At 45.3% G+C, this 21,922-nt stretch overlaps 1 protein-coding gene across 1 annotated transcript in view; it reads left to right on the top strand.

The window, feature by feature from the left end:
• The first annotated feature begins 260 nt into the window (after window positions 1–260).
• The window catches only part of LOC148473426 (pituitary tumor-transforming gene 1 protein-interacting protein-like), a 135,270-nt gene continuing 113,608 nt past the window's right edge, over window positions 261–21,922 (top strand). Inside the window, exon 1 of the mRNA XM_088459597.1 lies at window positions 261–530. Within this exon, the coding sequence (XP_088315723.1) occupies window positions 419–530 (112 nt within the window). The 5' untranslated portion in view covers window positions 261–418. The remainder of the gene's footprint in view (window positions 531–21,922) is intronic.

The following is a 21,922-nucleotide window of genomic DNA, read 5'->3' as shown; positions in this document are numbered from 1 at the left end:
AGGTCTATCATGTGACATAACTGGCAATGTGCAATCTCAAAGACCCAATTGTGTGTGTGTGTCTGTGTGTGTATATATATATATATATTTTTTTTTTTTTTTTTTTTTTTTTATATATATATATATATATTTATATAGAGATATATATATATATATATATATATATATATAGCATGTTGTGATAGAATGGAGAATTGCACGTAGCTATAGCAGCAGCATGTGAGGTGTCAGGTGGTGTCACTGTGTCAGAGTCAGGGGACTGCTTTGCTTTGCAGCATTGTGTGTAGCAGGAAGCAGCAGGTCCGGGGCTCCATCTCCCGGAAGCTATTGCATTATAGTCGCAGTGATACATTGTGTCAGGTTGGGACCTGTAGCGTTGTACATACAGTACAGTGACAGTCACACAGCAGCAGCTGCCATGGAGGACAGTGGGATGCAGCGCCTGGGGATCCTGCCCTTGCTCCTCAGCCTGGCCATGGTTTGGGGGAGCCAGGCCAGCAGCACCCTAGCACCAGTCCCTCTCTCCAGACGTAAGACTCAGGGCTGGGATTGGGGGATATCTTCCTTTTCGGGGCTGTTTATTTTAATTGCTCTGATCTTTTTAGTAAGACGTATGACATTATATACTAATGTAAGAGAATAGGCATTTATAATATCATTGAAAGTTGTAGATGAATATATATATGTGTGTGTGTGTGTGTATGCAACTTTGTATTATTTGTTGTCATTAGGGATATGCACTTTCAAAGGCTAGGACCATAGGACTGTATGTAATGATTATTATCTGTCAGATAGGGGTGGATTTGGGCATCCTGTGTTATATTTCTCAGCACTGATCCATTGTTTATATTTAAAGTTGATCCAAATCACTGATTTTTTTTGCAGGGAATTATTCTATGCGCAAACGGTACGTACAGCCCTTCCCAGCTCACTAGCGCACTTCTGTCGATAAAAGACCAGGTGTCTTTGCAGTGTAATCTATTTATATAAGCCCGTTGGAATAATTATACGTCAGCGTTCCGGCTGTAAGAAGTTGCTGACGATGTTTGGAGAATTAAGTGCCTTGGCATTCAGTCCTAAGGCATGAGATGCATAAAACAGAAGACAGGTTATATGCAAAACAAGTTGTAAGAAAGGAGATAGAGGAGGTGTTACTGTAATATAACATGCTCATGGCCTATGTACACATGTCTTGCACTTACAAAACCTCTCCAGTTGTGATACTACAGTACAGGACTTCAAATAAAATTCCAAAAACAGGCAAAGCCAACAAGACCTTGCAGCTGATCAGGGCACAGGTTCTCAAACTTGGTACAGTGCATGTTTTCCATGCCTCTTCACAGAATCACAAGTGGAATAATTAGCTCCACCTGTGGCTCTTTTGAAATGTATCAGTGAGTAAAGGCCCCCATACATCAGCAATTGATTGCAGCAATTCTGCAATTTGCAATCGATTGTGTATAGAAATCTTTCCCTTTTTCAATCGATTGTTTATAGAAATCTCTCCCTTTTTCAGTCGATTGCAGAATTGCCACAATCGATTGTTTATAGAAATCTCTCCCTTTTTCAATCGATTGCAGAATTGCCACAATCGATTGTTTATAGAAATCTCTCCCTCAATTAATTTATGGGGGCCTTAATGAATACACCTGTGCACCCACGGCCGGATTAAGGTCTGTGGGGGCCCCTGGGCAACAAACATGTTGGGGCCCCTATTAAATGTGACGAACTGGGGGTATGCACAATGGGGACCCCAGTAGTGTCAGTGCCCACTGTGGTAGTGCCCCGTATGCAGAGCCCACAGTAGTGGTGCCCTTTATGCAATGCACCCAGTAGTAGTGCCCCCAGGAGTGTTGCCCCCTGTGCAATGCCCCCAGTAGTAGTGTCCCCAATAGTAATGCCCCCTGTATAAATGCCCTCAGTAGTAATACCCCTGTAGTTGTGCCCCCAGTAGTCATGTCCCCTGTGGTAGTGGCACCATTAGTAATGCCCCCTGTAGTAGTGCCCTCTGTATAAATGCCCCTGTATTTGTGCCCCTAATAATAATGCTCCCTCTGTACTAGTGCCCCAGTAGTAATGCCCTAACTTCAAGTAGTCCCCAATAGTATTGCCCCTTCCCGAGTAATGCCTCCTGTAGTAATGCCCCCCCCGAGCAATGCCCTCAGTAGTAATGCTGAATAATGCCCCCCCAGTAATGCCTACTGTAGTAATGCCCCCCAGTAGTAATGCCCCCAGTAGTAATATGCCCCCTGTAGTAATGCCCCCTCTGTAATGCCCCTGTAGTAATGCCCCCACCCGAGCAATGCCCTTAGTAGTAATGCCCCCCCAAGTAATGCCCCCCAGTAGTAATGCCCTCCCGAGCAATGCCCTCAGTAATGCCCTCAGTAATAATGCCCCCCTAGTAATGCCCCCTGTAGTAATGCCCCCCCCTGAGCAATGCCCTCAGTAGTAATGCCCCCCCGAGTAATGCCCTCAGTAGTAATGCCCCCCCCGTAATGCCCCCTGTAGTAATGCCTCCTACGAGCAATGCCCTCACCGCTAAAAAGAAAAAAGACTCATACTTACCTTAAGCCCGGCTCCCGCTGCCTTCTGGTCCGCCCGGCTGCTCCTCTGCACTATGGGAGAGTCATGACGTCTCTCCCATAGTGCACTGCGTGAGCCGGAGGCCGGAGCTCACGAGTGAGCTCTGGCTGCGGGGAGGGTGCCGGGCGCCCGCTGGTTACAATCTCAGCGTGCGCCTGATCAATGGTGCCTCCCTGCGGCACCGGGGTTAGGTGTCCGGAGGAGGCGGAACTGGTTCCGTATCCTCCGGTTCACTTTAACCCCGATGGCTGGGTGTGGGGGCCCAGGGACGATCGCCCCTGTCGCCCCTCCTTTAATCCGGCCCTGTGTGCACCTGCTGGGTGACCTGGAAAACGTGACCTGTGTGGGGTCTGAGGGCCAAGTTGAGAACCACTGCATTAGAGCATTCTAGACTCAGTGGGGATGTGTTGTAAGGTCATAAAGTTGAAACTAGACTTATATGCAATATGCATGCTGCATTTGCTGCAGGCGTCTTCTTCGCTAGGGATGTAGTCTGGAACCCGACGGTCTAAATGCCGACCGCCGGCTTCCAGGCTGCTTTATCCCAACTAGGGACGAATGACATGCGTCTAAATGTAGACGCCTGTAATTTGTCCGACGACGGGAGACCGGCGCCCGGCATCCCAATCGAGCGGATACCGGGCGCCGCAGTGGACAGCCGCGGGGGGGGTCTAGGTTTAGGGCTCCCGGGGGGACTTAGGGTTAGGCACCCCCCCGGGAGGTTAGGCTAGGGGGAGGGAGGGTTAGGGTTAAGCAGCCCCCTGGAGGACTTAGGTCTAGGCAGCGGGGAAGGGAGAGTTAGGCACAGGGGGGGAGGTTAGGGTTAGGCACCCCTAAGGAGGGTTAGGTTAGGTTAGGTTAGTAAATACTTATCTTTAGGACGATCGGGATTTCCTCCTTTGTCGGGCCGCTGTTGGGAATTGAAATGCCAGACATGCGTCCGGCGGTAATACATATCACACCCCTTCGCTAATAGCAGAGTGCATATATTATATTTGTCAGGTTCAAAGGTGACCTGCACGAATTAAGGGTTATATGTCACTATCTGAGCTGACGCTATAAGGGATTGGCAGAACGTAAGAAGATGCCATGTGCCACTGACCTACTCGGCAATTTAAAAGTTATTCCACAAGTATTGCCAACCCTCCAACATGACCTCTTCCATCAGGTACAAAATGTTCTGCTCCTGGACTTCCCACCTAATTTATAACTGCAGTCACCTGTGTGGAGCTTGGTAATTTGGCTGCAATCATCAATTAAGAATGAAGTTCAGAAGCAGAGCATTTTGTACCTAAAGGCCCCCATACATCAGCAATTGATTGCAGCAATCGTGCAATTTCCAATCGATTGTGTATAAAAATCTTTCCATTTTTCAATCGATTGTGGCAAATCTGCAATCGATTGTGTATAAAAATCTTTCCCTTTTTCAATCGATTGATTGCAGCAATCGTGTAGTTTGCAATCGATTGGTGATGTATGGGGGCCTTTATGGAAAGGGTCATGTTGGTGGGTCTGGTATTGCAGTAGCATTGTGACCACTAACCGTCACTGGCTTTTGTATTCATAAGTTTATGACAGTAGACACACTCAATGCAGCCTCTCGTGTGTAATTTCAGAGACTAGTATGAGAAGGCAGAGGTTATCGCACGATGGTAGGAGCAGGTATGGCATACACGGCATTAGGTTATAAGTCATGACTCAGTAACAGTATGATGTCCCTAACACCGATGGCATATGAGCTGGGACAGCATGGGAATTTCTCGGGCCTAAGGCATTGATAGGTAACATCATACACTTGAGAAGCCTCATTGGGTGTCAAAACCGTCTAAAGGGCCACGTATTATGTATAAACTCAGTAATATTTTAAAATAATACATTAATCAAATCGTCCAGTGTGTATGCACTAAAGGATGAACTATGCTCGCTCCCACTGGTCGTTAACGATATCAGCAGTCAACTGTACAGTACATGCAGCTCAATCTGGGGATATCGTTAAAGATGCCATGCTGCCGAATGCAGCATCGCCCCGATTCCCCCCCGCCGGCATCAGCAAGTGTGTATGCACTTACCGATGCCGGCATCCCACGCTGCTGATGTCGCTCAATACACACATCGTCCAGTGTGTACGGGGCTTTAGGGCTGTATTTTCATATGTCTGTCATGCTTTAGTGTGTTTCTTGCTGCTTTCGATACAGTTTCTGCAAATAACATGATTAAAGGGGAGGAATTCTAAATATGCACACATCAAGTTAAATCAGGCAATAATATAGTGCAAAAATTAAAGGTGCAATGCCACATAAGCATTGCACCTTTAATTGGTGCAATGCTTATTGGTATTTTTTGTTGTTTATTTAAAAGAAAAAAGTTTTATATATTTTTAATAGATTGGGGTCATGTGATTGAAGAGGAAGTTGAAGTGAGTGATTTTATTCCAAAGCCTCACTGCTCACTTAATAAAGTGTCTTGTGACTGTGGTTGCCATGGTAATCACATGACATTTGGCATTCTGTTAATCATTCATAGCAACTTTGGTAAAAACCTAAGGAAAAAGAACAACTTAATGTGTCTACTTACAGATATATATTAATGGCAATTAAGTTTCTAGATACTGTATCTGTGTATCCATGATTTCATACAGTGGTGTTAAGCCGCGTATCCACTAGCCAATTAAACCAAGCGATTGAACGATTACGACATCAATCATCGCCTGAACATGCCGGTCAATCTGCTGATAATGACAGCTTGGGCATTTTTCGGGGACGAGGGAGGATGCCTGCACTGAACGACATATCGTTCAGCGCGGGCACCTACAGGATGAGGAACGACTGAATGATTACGATGTCGTAATCGTTCAAACATTCCTCAGTTGGCAAGTGGATACGCACCTTTAGATTTTGGAATCTCCAGGCATATAGATGACAAAGCCACGCAAACATCCTTATTTTATTTCAGTCTTCACCCAGACTGACTAATAATCCAATTATTTTTCAGTCACATAAGAATTAGCCTTTGTACCACTTTAATAGGCAATTGTAGGAACATAAACAGGATCCTGGTTTATTAAAGGCTGTCAGTCATCTGACATACTATACGATTGCGTAAGTGGCTTATCAGTGACAAAGTTTAGTGTAAAGAAAAGTAAATTTCCATAAAATTCAATTATACTTTAAACTTTAGAACAAGGTGCTCTTCAGTGCCAATCTCTTGCTTGACTAGTTTTAATTCTGATTCAGTGTATAATGTAACATACATTTTCCTTACTGAATCCGTGTTCTGACTGTTCCCAGCCTCTCTATTTTCATTTAAAGGACCTATGCTTGTCACTTTTATTCAAATCAAAAAGCATCTTTTGACATTCAGGAATATATATGTACAGTGATGATTACCTTATCAGTGGCGCTCGCAGGGGGGGTTTCTGAGTACCTGGAAACATCCCCTGATGGGCTGAACTTTATTTTTCAGAGACTGAGACAGCAGTGTCTCCCTGTCAGTAGAATCCATGACCATTGTAACAAGATTGGAAGATATTTGGGGAGATGTAGCAAAAACTAAAGATGAAAGGTGGAGGGGCATGAACATGGCAACCAATCATCTTCATGATATCATGTATCTAGTTATACAGCAATAGCTGTAATCTAATTGGGCTGCTATGGCAACACACTCTGGGCCTGATTCAGAGCCGGACGCTCGTTCTGAAAAAGGGGCCGGATATTTAAATTAAGCGCTCGCTCTTTGCGGTCTGTTGATGCCTCTATGTCTGAACGAGCGAACGAAACATGCGCTCGCTATTTTGAAAAAAACGCCCCCTGGCCGCTCGCATCATACGTCATCTCCGCTATTTATTAGATTAATCAAGTACATCGAAAGGCGTATGAACTGCTCGCTATTCTTGTGGTAGCATTTTCCTACTGCAATCATGCGAGCAGTTCAGGCTAAAAGACAACCAAGTGACATGGTCGATGACGCTGCTTTGTTAATTATGCACACCCTTAAAACGCCCGTTTTGACCGTTTGGCACGCCTGTGTTCGGATCTCCACTCCCCGTTTTCAAGCACTTTCCCCTGTTACCACCCACAAACGCCTCATTCTGTCACTCAAATTAGCAGGCATTCGCTATTTTGCGAGCACATGATTTCCGACCGCACTGACTGGTTGGCGCATGCGCATTACAACCCATGCGCAGATGTGCGAACATCGCTCGGAGCGAACGAGCGGCCGCTTACAAGCGGCTCTGAATCAGGCCCTCAGACCCTCATTCAGAGGCGCTCGCAAAATGCGACCGCTCGTTCTGAATGTGGGCGGCCGCTTCTCTTTTGAAGTGCAGCCTCCTGGTCGCTAGCTAAGCTGTGGGTTACCACCCACAGCTTTAGCGACCGACCAGGTTGATGGTCGCGATGGTCAAGACCATCACGACCATCGGGGCTTGCGACGAGACCCTAAGGTTGGGTCTCTGCAACCGCAAGCCCCAGGGAGCTTCCTGCTCTGATCCAGCAGGAAGCTCCCCACTGACATCACTGCTGATGTCAGTGCGGCCGCCCACAAAACTGCAGGCGTTCCCACAAAACGGCAGGCGCTCCGGGGCTTGCGCACGCGCAGTGCGGCCGCTGCGCGTACGCAGGGCCTAAACATCGACCCACTTGCGAGCGGTTCTGAATAAGGTCCTCATTCTCTGTAGAATGTTTGATACATCTCACTGGTGCAGTATCGTCTACTTTTGCTGCAAGCTCTTTCCTAATGTTTTTATTTTGCATTTCACGCTCCAAGGTTTCCAGAAATGTTCTTTATTTGCCTTGTTACCTGTAACAATATTAGAAATGAACCTCTATGTACCCCTGCCTGTACCTTCTAAAATCCTTCCTATAAACCTCTAAGGATGACGCTAATTTGCGTACGCAGTCACACCATAAATAAAGACTTAGACATAGAACCTGTGGTTCCAAAGCACAAGTGATATTCAGGTAAAAGTTCAGACAGTTACACGCAATTGATCAAGACACAATTTAGGCGCAAAAGTAAATCATACAGACCACAAGTACAGTATGCGTACGCAGGCGCTTCTGGACCCAGAGATAGGCTTCAGCAAGAGAACCCTCGTCATTCAGCATTCAGCACAAAGACTCCCAAATAGTGTCCGTGCACCCATACTTATACCCCCCCAGTATAAACAAGACAAAAGGTATGTCTGTTGCTGATGTCATTGGTTCTCAGAGGTGAAGCATCTGTTACAGTGCATCTAACAGGCTGGTTTAAACAGACTTTCCCTGCCTCTAACAGCTAGGGGTCTTCCTCCTCACACCTTCTTCAGCATCCTAACAGTTGAATCTAAAATATACATTTTGGTTGCTTGTAGGTTCTGCGGTCCATAACTCGAGAATGCATAATGCGATCTCCTCACCGATAGCACCGGGAAACGGTGGAAAGAGTATGCATCAGAACAACTCCAAGAAGACTTGTTTATCTTGTATAATTCCTTAGTTAACAAATATCTTTATTTCTTAGCATTTAAACTAACTGAACCTTCTTGAATCATACACTTTAAAGCTTATTGAACCTTATGTATGAATATGAAATGTGTGGGTATTCAGGGTTTGGTATAAAGACATATTTAATGTGTGTATGAAAATGCATTTGTCTCTAACTGAGTGAACATTTTAGCAGTGTGGCATGCTGGGTTAGATAGTTCTACATGTCCTGTCAGCAGGCCCTCCCACCTTTCCTGTGTCATTGCAGGAAGCTTGCTTATTTATTCTAGCCAGACCACCCGTAGTGAACAAACACTATGCAGGAAACTTATCTACCCAAGCCAGTTGTCACCTGGCCACTTGCTTCATATGATAATGGTCACAGATGCCTTCGCATGATGCTAATGGTATTATCGCCACATGTACTAAAATGTGAGTTTATCTAAAATGGCGCTTAGGCGGCCATTCGCAAAATGGCGTCTTGCTATCGCATTTCAGAAATGGAGTCTTGCGGCCAGTCGCAAGATGGCATCGCTGTGATTGAATTTTAAACTGAACTTGTCTTACTCAATTATTCAGCTTCGACACCTGTTATATTAAATAGTCCCAGTTTACAAAACTTTTATATGTTAATTTATAAAACGTAGTTCTTTTATGTAAAACAATAAGTATGAGTGATAAAGTACCAGCCAATCAGCTCGGATCTCTCATTTTACAGGTTGCGTTTGAAAATTGACAGGAGTTGATTAGTTGGTACTTTATCTCTCTCTAAAGCTTTGATAAACCTCTCCCTTAGTGTGACAATTGTATCATTTCTTCAGGGTCCATAGGAAGACCTTGGGGTATAGGCATGGCAGTCGTCCGGGCACCAAGCAGTTAACTTTTTCTTCCCAGGATGCACTGGGTCATATACCCCGCCCCCGGTCCAGAGGCACGTCAGTTAGTTAGGTGCCCGGCCGGAGTCGGGTCACTGGGAACGCAGTGGGGCCCCTGAAGATGCTGAAAAAAGAAGATTGTTTGTTTTGTTCTGTAGAGCGCATACCCTGCCGGCGCCGAGACGCCGGAACTGATCCGGGGATCTCGGCAGGGGTGCCAGGGTCTTGGCTAGCAGGGACCCTGGGGGATCCCTGCACTGCGGCCGGATGTCACGGGTATTAGGTAAGCAGCGAGCCACCACGTGCGGTGACCTGCTGAAGAGCAGTCCTTTTCCCCCGGGGGTTGGGGGACACAGGCAGGTGTTGCCAGACACAAATACCCTGTGCTTCCACTAGACCACCAGGGACACACGCTGAAGTAATTTCCAGCGTCCCAGGGGTTAATTTTCGGCCAGGGGAGGCAGCCTTCCCTGTTTAACAGCCGGCTCCTCCCCTCAGCTCCTCGTGCCTTTCCACTGTGGTCTGGCTGTGCCGAACTGCTCCTCGGGCCACGCTCCCTCTGAGGACTCCGGCGGCCATTTTCTTGTTGGCAATGTCGCAGCTCCCTCTGGCCAGTGTGTGCCCAGTCCCCCTGCATACCTCTTCCTGTTGGGTCAGTGTATGCAGCACTATTGCCTACCAGACACTGAGTCTGCGTGGTTGATTATAGTGCTATGGTGCAGGTTTATTTCTGCATTATATGTGACTTATGCTAGCACTGTCTGTCTGTGTCTATTTTTTCCACAAACTGTCAGCACCAAACTGTTATTTCTGCCAACTGTCTCTATCTCCGCTTCATGCTCTGCTTACAGGTGTAGTCAGGGTGTTTCTGATAGCTCCCATATAAAGCTAGGTATTTGTGAGAATTGTCACCTACTGTTTTGTGTGTTACACTCTACCATATCCCAGTATTTTGCCTTCCTGACTACTGTGTGTGTATGTGTGTGTGTGTATATATATAATATACATACACAGTGGTTGCACTATGCTCAGTGCCATATTGTGCGTGATATTGCTCTACAGCTGCGTCTGGGAGAGACAATAATGTGCGCTCTGCCGCACCCACTCTGCTATTTGGCAGGTCAGGTGCTGCAGGTTTAAATGAGGGGGAGATGGTACAGGATGGACTATGTGCTAGGGGTTATAATCCACCAGGCCCTTCTAATGTCCTGGTCCCTGTTTAGGAACCCCCTTGGGCTTCCTTTTATCTCAGGTCCTGGCTACTATTGCGAGCCACTTAGCGGTGCCTGCTGGTTTCCCCTCTATGGGGAGTCTGTTTGTTTTTTTTTCCCTCACAGGGATTGCCACAACAGATTACTGCTATGCAAATTCCTCCTGTACCCCCACCATGGGTAGATGGTGGCTACCTCTACTGCTCTACAGACTTGTTGCAGGAGGTGAAAGCCTTTAAGCCATCTAAGCGTCCTATGGGGTCATCACAGTCCACACACCTCTCAGTCTGAGATGTCAGAGAGAGATTGCGGATGTCTCTAACCCTGAGTCCCCTCCACTGGAGATGGAGACTCGGTTTGGGGTTAATATTCCTGCCTTGGTGTGGACTGTCAGAGCCGTTTTAATGATGAGAAGATGACAAACCATCTTCTCTGTCCAAGCAGACTCTGTTAGTAAGATAAAGGGCTACTTCTGCGGAATTCCCTTTATCGGATCATTTAGTTGATTGGCGAACGCCCGGTAAGAGGTATCAACCTCAGAGACGTTTGGCTGCGTATTATCCATTTCCTGATGTTCATTGCACGAAATGGAACTCATCCCCTGCAGTGGATTCACATGTAAGATGGTTACTTACAAGTGCTACGTTACCTATGCCTTCCATTTCTTCCTTGAAGGTTAGGACGGTGGAAGCTTGCCGGAAGTCTATATATCCTTTCCTCAAATGCTTCTGGCGCTCAGATAACTTTGCTTAGTAACATCAGAGATGCAGCCACTTATATTGGGGAGACTGCTCTGGATATCAGTCTCCTGACTTCCAGTGTCTTGGCTGCAGCTGTGTCTGCTTGCCATTTCCTGTGGTTACGTTCTTGGAGGGCAGATGCTGATTCCAAGAAAGGCCTACCATGCTCGACATACATGATGAAGTATTGTTCAGTCCTGACATGGAAAGGATTGTGGACATGTTGGCAGTCGTTAATTCTACGTTTCTGGCTGCGCCTTGCACCTCTTCCTTTAGATCCTTGCGTCCTCTAGGTTAGCCCACAGGGCAGGCCTTCCCAAGGCCGTCAGCGTCCAGAAAGGCTGTCAAACCCAAGAAACAGGCCTGGAGTAAAAGACGTCCTGCTTCCAACCACCGCTGACACCTTGGTAAAAGAAGTGGTTTCTCACGGGTATGCCCTCTCCTTCCACAGAAGACCTCCTCATCAGTTTTTCCGCACAGGCCTTCAGTCAGACAAAGACAAGACCTTACAACTCCAGAAGGCCGTACACTCCTTGCTTCAAGCAGGAGTCATAGTACCTGTCCCGTTGCCCCAGAGGGGAACGGGTTATTATTCCAATCTCTTTCTGGTTCAAAAACTGAATGGATCGGTGCCTCAATCTCAAGTCCCTGAACAAATTCCTCAGGATACCTCAGTTCAGGATGGAGACCCTACGCTCAATTACACTGGCTATGGATCCTGGGGATTTTATGGTGTCACTGGATATTCAGGATGCGTACCATCTCCCAATTACTTCGGCTCACCAGCGTTTTCTCAGGTTTGCTGTTCTGCAACAACATTTCCAGTTTCGGGCTCTACCGTTTGGTCTCTACTGCTCCTCGGGTATTTACCGACATTATGGCGGTAATGGCAGCCCATCTGCGGCTGCAGGGGGTCCGCCTGTTACCTTACCTGGACGACCTTTTACTGTTGGCAAGGTCTTCAGAGGTACTTCACCACCACCTACAGCTGACACACGGGTGGTTTATTAATTGTAAGTAGTCCTCCCTGATTCCATCTCAAAGGATGCTTCATCTGGGAACTCTGGGCCTGATTCAGACCCGCTCGCAAGCGGGTCGATGTTGGGCCAGTGCGCATGCGCACGACGGACCCGGCTCCGTCGTGCGCATGCGCGAGACCCGAATAGCAACGGGCAAGCCGTCGCTATGGGTCTCGCTACAAAGGGGGCGTGCTGTCGATGGTGAGTGACAGCACGCCCCCTTTGGTGGGCGTGCCGGGGGCGTGGCTGGCCAGACGGAGGCGGCCCCACTGATGTGATTCTTGAGTGTTCCAGACTTCTCTTTCTCTTTTATCCTCCTCCGGCCTTTGGCTTGTTATGAACTGACGTGCCTCTGGCCCGGGGGCGAGGTATAAGGGAGGACCCAGTGCATCCTGGGAAGAAAAAGTTAACTGCGTTGTCCCCGGATGACTCTGCCATGCCTATACCTGTCTACGGTCTTCCTGTGGACCCTATGGACTTCGAAGAAAGAGAGATAACAAAGGTAAGTTCTCACCATATCTCTCATTTTCTTCTGAACCCACATTTAACATTTCCATTCTGCATGGAACTAACTGTCTTCTGGCTGGAGAATGCTCAGTGTGCACCTGTGACATCATAGTCTGAATTCTTGGTGTCCGATTGGTTTGCTGGACTTTTAAAATACAAAATAGATTGGCTTAAAATGATCACATGAGATAAGTGATGCCGGAATTTCAGTCCATGCTAACAGCTCATTTGAATAATGGCTTATATAATGCATTGTATGCCTGATTCTGAGCCGTGTTTAATTCTGAATGCGACAGGATTTCAAAAACGGAATGCTGACGCACCTGTATGTACGTCTTATGGCGTACGCATCGCACAGCCTTACTTTTTCAGTGCGCCAGAGCGGCCGTCATCATCACGATCTGCATTTACACCTACCCCATGCTAGGGGTAAAAGCACAAATTCGAATAGGCCGCAACTGTAGCTATGCGCCTGTGACACTCCCACAAGACGGGTACTCCCATGTGACACCCAAAAACATCCATTTCACATACTGAGAGAAACGGACAATATTTCTGTCTGGCTTGGAATCGCCCGGAGATAGGCATAGATGTTTATATTTGCTGCGTCGAACGCGCGGACAGCTATAAATAGCGAGTTGTGGATTTTGGACCTGCTTTCAACTCCGAGTCAGGCTATTTATCTACATGGGAATGACGCGTGGATATTTTTCTAGAAAGGTATTTGCATGTAAGATGCCATTGTAAATATGTTTTATACTATTAATATTATAGTTTGCGAATCTGCGTTTTTGCGAAGAAAAGTACCGTACCTTCTTTATAATCAAGGTTTTTATTTTTTGCTATGAAGTTTCAGCTTCAAGATAGGGAAGTACAGCCTAATGCTCTCTTTATAGGTAACAAGAGGAAATGTTGGTTAGGCAGTGATAGGCAGAAGCCACGAGAGACTTCGGCAGAGTGTATGGTGAAAGTGATTGGGACAGTCCTGAATATAGAATTTAGGAGGGACTGCAATGGGGAGGCTGTAATAATACAGGTGCGATAGAATGAGCTGTGGCTTTAAAAAAGAATGTAAATACTTGGAAAGAACGCAGGACTACACATTAAGCAGATATCTGGATATGTATGTGGTTTTAGCAATAGAACTTTTATGACTACAGGTTGAAATTGGAAGTTACTTTTAGGCAATGGGGTTGGTTCAGAGTTTGGAACAAAACAGGGAGGTGGCTAAAAAGCCGCAAAGAGTTATGTAGTAGTCACAAGCTGGATTCTTGGTCTGTAGAGCAGGTTCTGTGTTAGAAGGAGGTAATCCATCGCCTGCCGAGCACGCCATTTCCGGGGAGGTATAAATGTGCTGCAACAAATGAGCTATACTTATTGAGTGGTTACAAGCTATACTATTGACGTGGTGTAGAGTAAAAGGCTGGCCTCTGAGAGTAAGTGTCTGGCTGGCCTCTGAGGGGGCGGGGCCGGGAGCTTTCTGTTATTAAGCCCTGCCCCCATCGAGACATAATCCAGACGGGACATTGAAAGAAAATATCGGAAGTACCGATTCAGGCCTGATTCAGAGATGGACGCGATGCTGGTTTTTACGCAGTTCGAGCGATTGTTTGCCATTGCGCACTGTGCATGCGCAGCGTTTGTTTTACGATCATGCACGCAGAGAGGATCCATTCGCAAAGTGAGTGACAGACCACGTTTGGGGGAGGTAACGTGTTAGAAAAACGCAGGTGTGTCTTAGCGTTTAAAACGCCCTAACATGGGCTTGCATAAATTAAGCATGGCGTTCTCCTCTGCTGCATGGGAGCGCTCTGCGTGTCAGGAGAGCTGCTGTATCTGAGACAGGTCAGACCTGCCACAAGGGCTGCATAGATGGTTGATGTGCGTCAATGTTACCGATATTTACACTGGTACGCGACATCGGACGCAGATGAGAAGGCAGCGTTGGGCGTCCTTATGCTCGGGTAAGCTTTGGAACATGTAACATATTTCCCCAGCTGCGTTTGCCTTAGCGTCCATTTGTGAATCGCGCCCTGCATCACCTAACACTCTCAGCTCAATCTCTCTCTCTCTCGCTCCTCACCATTGATGTCACTCCAGAGACTGACACTCGGGCACCGCTGGGTCTGTCATGCAGTGACGCTGTCACTCACTTCTCATGCTCAACTACCAATGGCTGCAGCACCCAGACCAGCAACCAGTGACTCACTGACAGCAGCACCTGTGACAGTGAGCCAAGGGTGAGGCTGTCCTATGTGCTGCAGCTGATTGGCTAACCAGAGTGTCTTTCACTCTGTCAGCCACCACCCCCAGCAGCATCATACATGCAGCAGTAGCCCAGTCAGTGTGTTTTGTATCAGTCTCTTAAGATGTGATGGAATATAAAACAAGGAGTGAGCCAGCTGGCAGCACAAAGCACTGAAAGCACCAAAAAGTGTCAAAATTGAATACATTGGGAAAAACATCTGGGGGGGGGGAACCTAGCGATGGTGATGAAACATTGGATCCTTACCATTGCAGGATTAAACATCAAACATTGGAACCAACTGGCCGATGGTCGATGAAACATCAAATGATTCCCATGCCTAAATTCAGTGAATCACTGGTCTAAGAAGAGGGGAAGAGGCCAAAATGACCTCTCCATGGACCCGCAGTTATCGCTATTACTCTTCCCTTCTTGTCCACTTCGCGAGAAACAATCGGGTGTCATTCAAGGAGCGTAGATAAGTGTGACCTATACTAAGTAAATCCCTGCACCAGATGTCTCCCGAGAATGAAACAATGTGCGCCAGTCAAATTTGTGCATGTGTCCTCTACATTAGATATATATTTAAAAAACCTTTTATAATATTTTGGTGACCCTTATATATAAAAGTCATCTCTTGAATGAAAAGTTTTGGAGTAATGCATCCACTAGTTGTCTGTCTGGAATGATCATCTTTAGCTGCATGGCCAGCTTTACAGTACTTTATATGTCTGCCAGTCCCTCAGCTTTTCCCCCGCTCCCCATAATCTATTCGTCTACATTATTATTATTTTATACTGTTCATTCTTCCAAGCACTTAGCAGTAAATATGGAGTTTATAATTTATGTCTTATTGCTTTCTATATAACCTTTCTCAATATCCTTTCTCAAAAAAAAAAAGAAGTCTTAAATTACACCAACATTTCACATTACATTTTAAAAAAAGTTCCTCTTTTACCATTAACTAACCCATTGTTTGGACTTTAGTGCAGTTGTGTTACAAGATAGGGAGAAAAAGACAATTACAGTACACATGTAGGCCATATGTAATAACCTGCACTTGCAGGAACCGCCACGATTCCGGCTATTTAGCCCGTAGACTTTAAAGCAACAATCATTTAAAAGCCGTATTCAATTAGAGGCGAAATCGTCCTTTTTCGTCGTCGTTTGTGAATCGGCCATCCTATTGGCCGCGATCAGCTTTTTTGCGCACGGTTTGCGGCGGATTTCGCCAATGACGGCGAAAGCTTTTCTCCAGCGTAGGGCAGATGAAAAAATTTGCAAAATCCCTATTTTTGGGTAAAAATGTGGGGATGTCTTACAGAACCCATTGGACAGCTCCCCTAATGATACTTGAGCGGAAAAAAATTGTAAGCTGCGTATTTTGGCTGAAATTTCGGTCTAAATTTTTTTTTTTCTGTGAAAAATGCGTTTAATGTATTGGGTCTGGTATTTCGGAGGGCCATAAGGCTGCGCCAAGTGTCTTAAATATCGCACGTGGCTGCCGCAGGTGTTTTTTTTTTTTCTCTCCATTTTTACATGAAAAATCGGCAATATTATCGCGGGTGCGATATCGCTGGTAATTGAATAAGGCATGTTGCTTTCACTTTTTACATTTTTGGCGCTTTACATCTGCGGCCTAAATCGTCAAAATCGTGCAGGCCATGGGGGCTTAATGCAGAGTTGCATTCAAATCGGACGACATTACAGACTTATTGCGTCCATAAAGCTAAATGCAGATATTAGCATGTACGCTATAGGACGCATCCATTGAACCGCGCCACCCCTACCGATACACTGTGTTTTGTTGCCGCTATTGTTATCCGCGCACATTTGCACCAGCCAGTGCATGTTATCTCTCTGGGAACAGTCGGATATCTGCATAGAGATGCCCCCGACACACCATCACTAAACTCATACCAGACGTGTGAACCCCTCGTTGCAACCAAGTTGCAACTGACTGATTTCTGTATGACTGAATTGCCCGTAGATGCTTGCGTTCTGTTCTGGGACATGTGCAGTGCTAAAAACGTAAAATCGGTACGCAAAACTGAGGTGCATGCAACGCTGTATCAGCCCCATTTATGGTCGCAGATTTCACAGCGTGTAAAGATGTGTCACGATATTTCAGTTTGAAGTATAGACCTTAAAATTGAGCTTGCTGCGCAGAAACCATTTCATATATTATAGAGTAGGGTCATTTTGTAGGGATAAGCTTCTGGGATAGGTCAAAGTTAAAATGTCAGGCATTTCTGGGCGTAATTCTATCAATGTTTGTAACGCATATATGTATCACACCAACTAAAGAGTACACATGGAGAACTTGCCCATAGCAAAGCAATCAGCTTCTGGCTATCAATTTATAGAATGGGCGTGATAAATGATAGCTAGAAGCTATTGGAGACTTGTCATTTTTAGAATGTTTCATACCTCTTCCTCCTTTTTATTATTTAAAATGTGGTTTGATTACAGTATAGGAACACCAAAATATGGTGTAATAAAAACACAGGCTGTTGAGGAAGACCCTAATAGACACCTCAAATAATGAATCTAGATAGAACTATAAAGAGAGTGATGCAAAGTGGCTGCCATACAGTACCTATTAGTGCATGTGTCCTATATATTAGCTATATATAACATTTAAGATTCGTTCTAGAGGCCTGATTCAGCTGTGAAAGTATGCTAATGCCTGCCACAGCTCAGCCGGCATAGAGACGCCCATTATTGCTTTCCCATATCCTTCCAGCGTTGCACTTTTGCGTAAACATCGGTAACGTCGAAGCACATCGGCCCGGCCCGCACATTTACAGCAGGTCTGACCATACGCAGGAACTAAAAGTCTCATCGCACGCAGTGAGTACACAAGCTACATATGCCATCACAGTGGCTAATGTATGCACACCTTGGATACGGCATTCAAACGGTCAAGCATTCATTACCTTTTGAAAAAACCCTGTAAGAGGGGAGAAACATGTCAAGGTGTTCTCTGGACTGCTTTTCCAACTCTTGACCCCACTACACTGCTGTATTCCATCTGAGGAACCATTGTTTGATTATTTGCACTACCTGCATATTAACACCCATCAGTGTTGCTGAGACACACTGACGCACATTGCTGATTACATAAGACATTACATAAGAGGTCAACGCATGATTTGTGTACTGCAGAGTAACAGGTATAATCACGTGTTCCTGGGTTTTTAACCCGCCATACTGTGAGGTCCTGGTTTTGTTGTGGACCCGGAGTGGTAATAGGAGCAGACACTGAAGCAGGTTTAAAAGTAAATGTGGAGTTTTTAATGAGTGGCTGAACAGACATGAATGTGGTAAAACAGAAAGTCCAGGTATAGCACTAAAGTGCACTTGGGAGCTGTAGTGAGGCAAATAGGAAAACGTCCAGTTAGTGACAGGCAATGGAAAATGTCCAGATCTATTCTAGAATAGATCTGCTCTTGACTGACAAATGGTCTCTTCAGTTCATTCCCCAGATCAGTATATTACCAATTACTTGGTCCGATCATGCTCCCCTGTAATGGTCTTGGATCCCCTTTCCCACGTCTTCCCCCTTTAGACCTTGGCGATTACAAGAGTATATTTTACTAGATGATGATGGCTTGCGCGTTATGAAAGATGCGTTGACCTCTTATGTAGAATGAAATTCCCCCAAAGATACTTCGGTCACGAACCATTGGTGTGCACTCAAGGCGGTTATGAGGGGGGCAGCTATACAAGCCGCAGTTAAGATTCAGAAACTAACCAAGAAGTGCATCTCGCATATCAATCCGATCTCTTAAAATTAGAAACACAACATAAACAACACCAAAAGGATTCTCTTGTTCTCTCTGCCTTACTTGAGGCCAGGAAGAAACTAAATAATCTACACCTCTCTAAAATTCAACGCGCTATCACTAAACTGAATAAGAAGTTTATTCTCTTGGGAATAGAGCTAATAGACTACTTATGGAGCATACACACGGTCAGATTTGTCAGACTTGTCAGATTTGTCAGATGAACGATTGAACGATTTGAACGATTTTACCAAAGTTTTGAACGATTTGAACGATTGAACGATTTTTGACTGCATTAAAATGAATGGAATCGTCCAAGTCTGACTGCAAACACATCAGATGTCAGAAATCGTTATCTGACCATCGGGAACGCGCATCGTTGATCGTCCATCGTTCAGGCATGTCAGATATGAACGATTTTCCTTCAGATATGAACGACTGAACGATTTTTAAATCGTTATCGTTCATATCTGAAGGAAAAATCTGATCGTGTGTATGCACCATTACTCGCAAACTGAGAGGGAAAAATGCCATTAATAGAATTAAAAGTCTCTCTAGCCCTAATGGAACCTTAATATCAAACCCTAAAGATATTGCACAACAATTCGCTATATACTATGAAAAACTTTATAATCTTTCTCAAGATACTCATATTCCACAGCCTTCTGAATCGGTGATCAATTCCTTTTTAGACTCTGTTAATCTTCCGTGTCTTTCCTCTCTGGAACCAGAAGTTTTTTCTGTCCCATGGAGTGAAAGCGAAGTACTAAGAGCGATTAAATCCCTTAAAATAGATAAAGCACCTGGCCCTGATGGGTTTATTAACGGCTTCTATACACATTTTCAAACTATCTTAACTCCTATTTTGGTAAATCTATTCAATGATGTCTTTAATAATCCATTTCGTAAAGAAATGTTAGAAGCCCAAATTACCACTATATTGAAGCCTGGCAAGGACCCGACTATGCCCAAATTACAGACCGATAGCTCTATTAAATTCAGATATTAAACTATATGCAAAGATAATCGCTAACAGATTAAATCCTATTCTTCCTAATTTAGTATCTCTAGATCAGGTGGGTTTCATCTTGGGGAGACAAGCCCCAGATAATACCAATTTCCTTTATAGAATCCCAAGTTGCTTGTCCCGTGCCTATAGTTTTATTATCTTTAGATGCGGAAAAAGCCTTTGACAGGCTACACTGGCTTTTCATGTCTCGGGTCCTGGCCAAGTTTGGTTTTTCCGGCTTGTTTCTGAAAGCTATCCTGAATCTTTACACTGTCCCTTCGGCTAGAGTGTACAGTAATGGATTTCTTTCCAACAGCTTTAATATCTCTAATGGGACTAAACAGGGGTGTCCCCTTTCGCTTTTAATATTTGCATTAGCCATGGAAACCCTTGTGGAAAAAATTAGATCCTCCCCTTCCTTCGTAGGCCTCACTATTGGCCACAAGCAACATAGGATATGTCTTTTTGCTAATGACGTCCTTTTATTCATTGCAAAACCAGACATTTCCTTACCTGCTCTCCATAATATCCTTCAAGAATATACTGCATCCTCATATTACAAACTAAATACCTCCAAAACGGAAGCATTGGCATACAATCTTGATCAAGCTTCCTTAAATAGACTTCAAAAACAATACCTCTATGCCTGGCAGATATCATCTATTAAATATTTGGGGATCAATATTCCTTTAAACCTTCAGAATGTTATAGCGTGTAACTACCAGCCTCTGCTAGAACACTTCTCTGCACTGACCAAAGTGTGGGTTAATTACAAAATCTCTTGGATGGGCCATCTCGCATCATTTATTTAGAGCCATTCCATACTTAGTTCCATTGAGCCTATTGAACAAATTCTATGCAGTTATGTCCCTTTTTATCTGGAAGGGTAAACGCCCTCGTATAGCTAGAGCTCGTTTATTCAGGTCCAAATCTAGAGGGCGACTGGCGGGCCCTAACCTCGAATGCCACCAACACGCTTGTAGATCAGACGAATGACTGGTTAGCTTCTCCACCGATTAAACCATGGGTGTCTATTGAAGTTTCTGCATGTCAAACTCTCCCCTTACAGGACATCATGTGGATTAAAATTGCTCATAGACCCCCTCAATCCCTTATCCCAAAGAGCGTTTTTGACACCCTCATAGTCTGGGATAAATTGATTTCCTCACATGGAGACTTTTCTCTTCCCTCATCTCATATCTCTATATTAGCTCTTTCAAAACTGATCCATAACCTTGCATTAACTTGAAAATGTCCAGGTAGTGACTGGTTAATAGAAAATGTCCAGGTAGTGGCAGACAAGGGGAACTGTCCAGCTGGTGAATGATTAATGAAGAATGTAGACTGAGGAAGAAATATCCAGCAGAGTGTCAGTGGAGGCAAGGTGCAGGGTGAACAGCAGGACTCAGGTATTCAGGCAGGGGGAAGGTAATGGAGGATGCAGGGTAGTCCAGCGGGGTTGGAACAGACAAGCAGGCAGACAGGTAGTGTTTCACAGGTAACAGGTGGTGAGCACAGGGAACTCTCTCTCAGCTATGCTGAGAAACGTTGCACTGGCAATGAAGTGAGGCTCTGAACCTCCCTAAATACCAAGTGCTGTGCCGTGACTGGCCAGAGAGAGCATGTGACAAACCGGGATTGGGCGAGCAAATCACATGGCCGGAGGCAAGATGGCGGCACCCATGCCAAACGGAACGGAAGCACTGCCAGGCCTCACCAGCCCAACATGACAGCATGCCCGCGCAGAGCCACGCACAGCCAATGCCCCTCACCACACACCAGCACCACCGCCGAACGCCCCCCGCCACAGTGACCTCACAGGTATTACCCATCGACCACATGCCGAGAAACCCTGGCCGTGACACATACATCATAGAGGTCAAATTCGGCCAATAAATGCGAGAAAGAATGATCTAAGGAGCGAGCCATGTTAAGTGATTGTTTATATAGGGAGGAGGGTTTATCTAATTTAGGGTCAGGTGCAAGATTAAAGTCGCCCATAATGAATAGAGCTCCTTTTTTAGTCTCCTGTAATTTAAGTAAAAAAAATTTTAAGAAAGCTAGGTTGTCTTGTATTAGGAGCATATATCGACACAAGGGTGATGTACTTAGTACCGATCTTCCCAACCAAGATAAGGTATCTACCACTGCAATCCACCCATTTACTCTCTAATTTAAAGGGGCAAGATCTGTTCAAAAGTATGGCTACCCCATTTCTCTTAAATGGACCACAAGAGGTATAACAGATCAGATAAGCTTTATTAGTAAACTGGGGGGTGGAATGTAATGGGGAATGCGATTCTTGAATTGCCACTACATCAGCCCTCTGATCTGAGAAATATTTTAATGCAAGGCATCTCTTATGGGGTGAATTAAGATTTAAGACCTTTAACATTGATACTTGACCATGGGGAGGAATCGGGTAAGTGTGGTGTGAATAGTCTATAGATAGAGCCGCACAACAATATATAGTACATAAATTG

Source organism: Taudactylus pleione, unplaced genomic scaffold (genome assembly GCF_031769625.1).
Source record: "Taudactylus pleione unplaced genomic scaffold, aTauple2 ptg000916l, whole genome shotgun sequence".
Lineage (NCBI taxonomy): Eukaryota > Metazoa > Chordata > Amphibia > Anura > Myobatrachidae > Taudactylus > Taudactylus pleione.
Note: the sequence above shows the minus strand (reverse complement) of the source record. Positions and strands in the feature narration are given on the sequence as shown.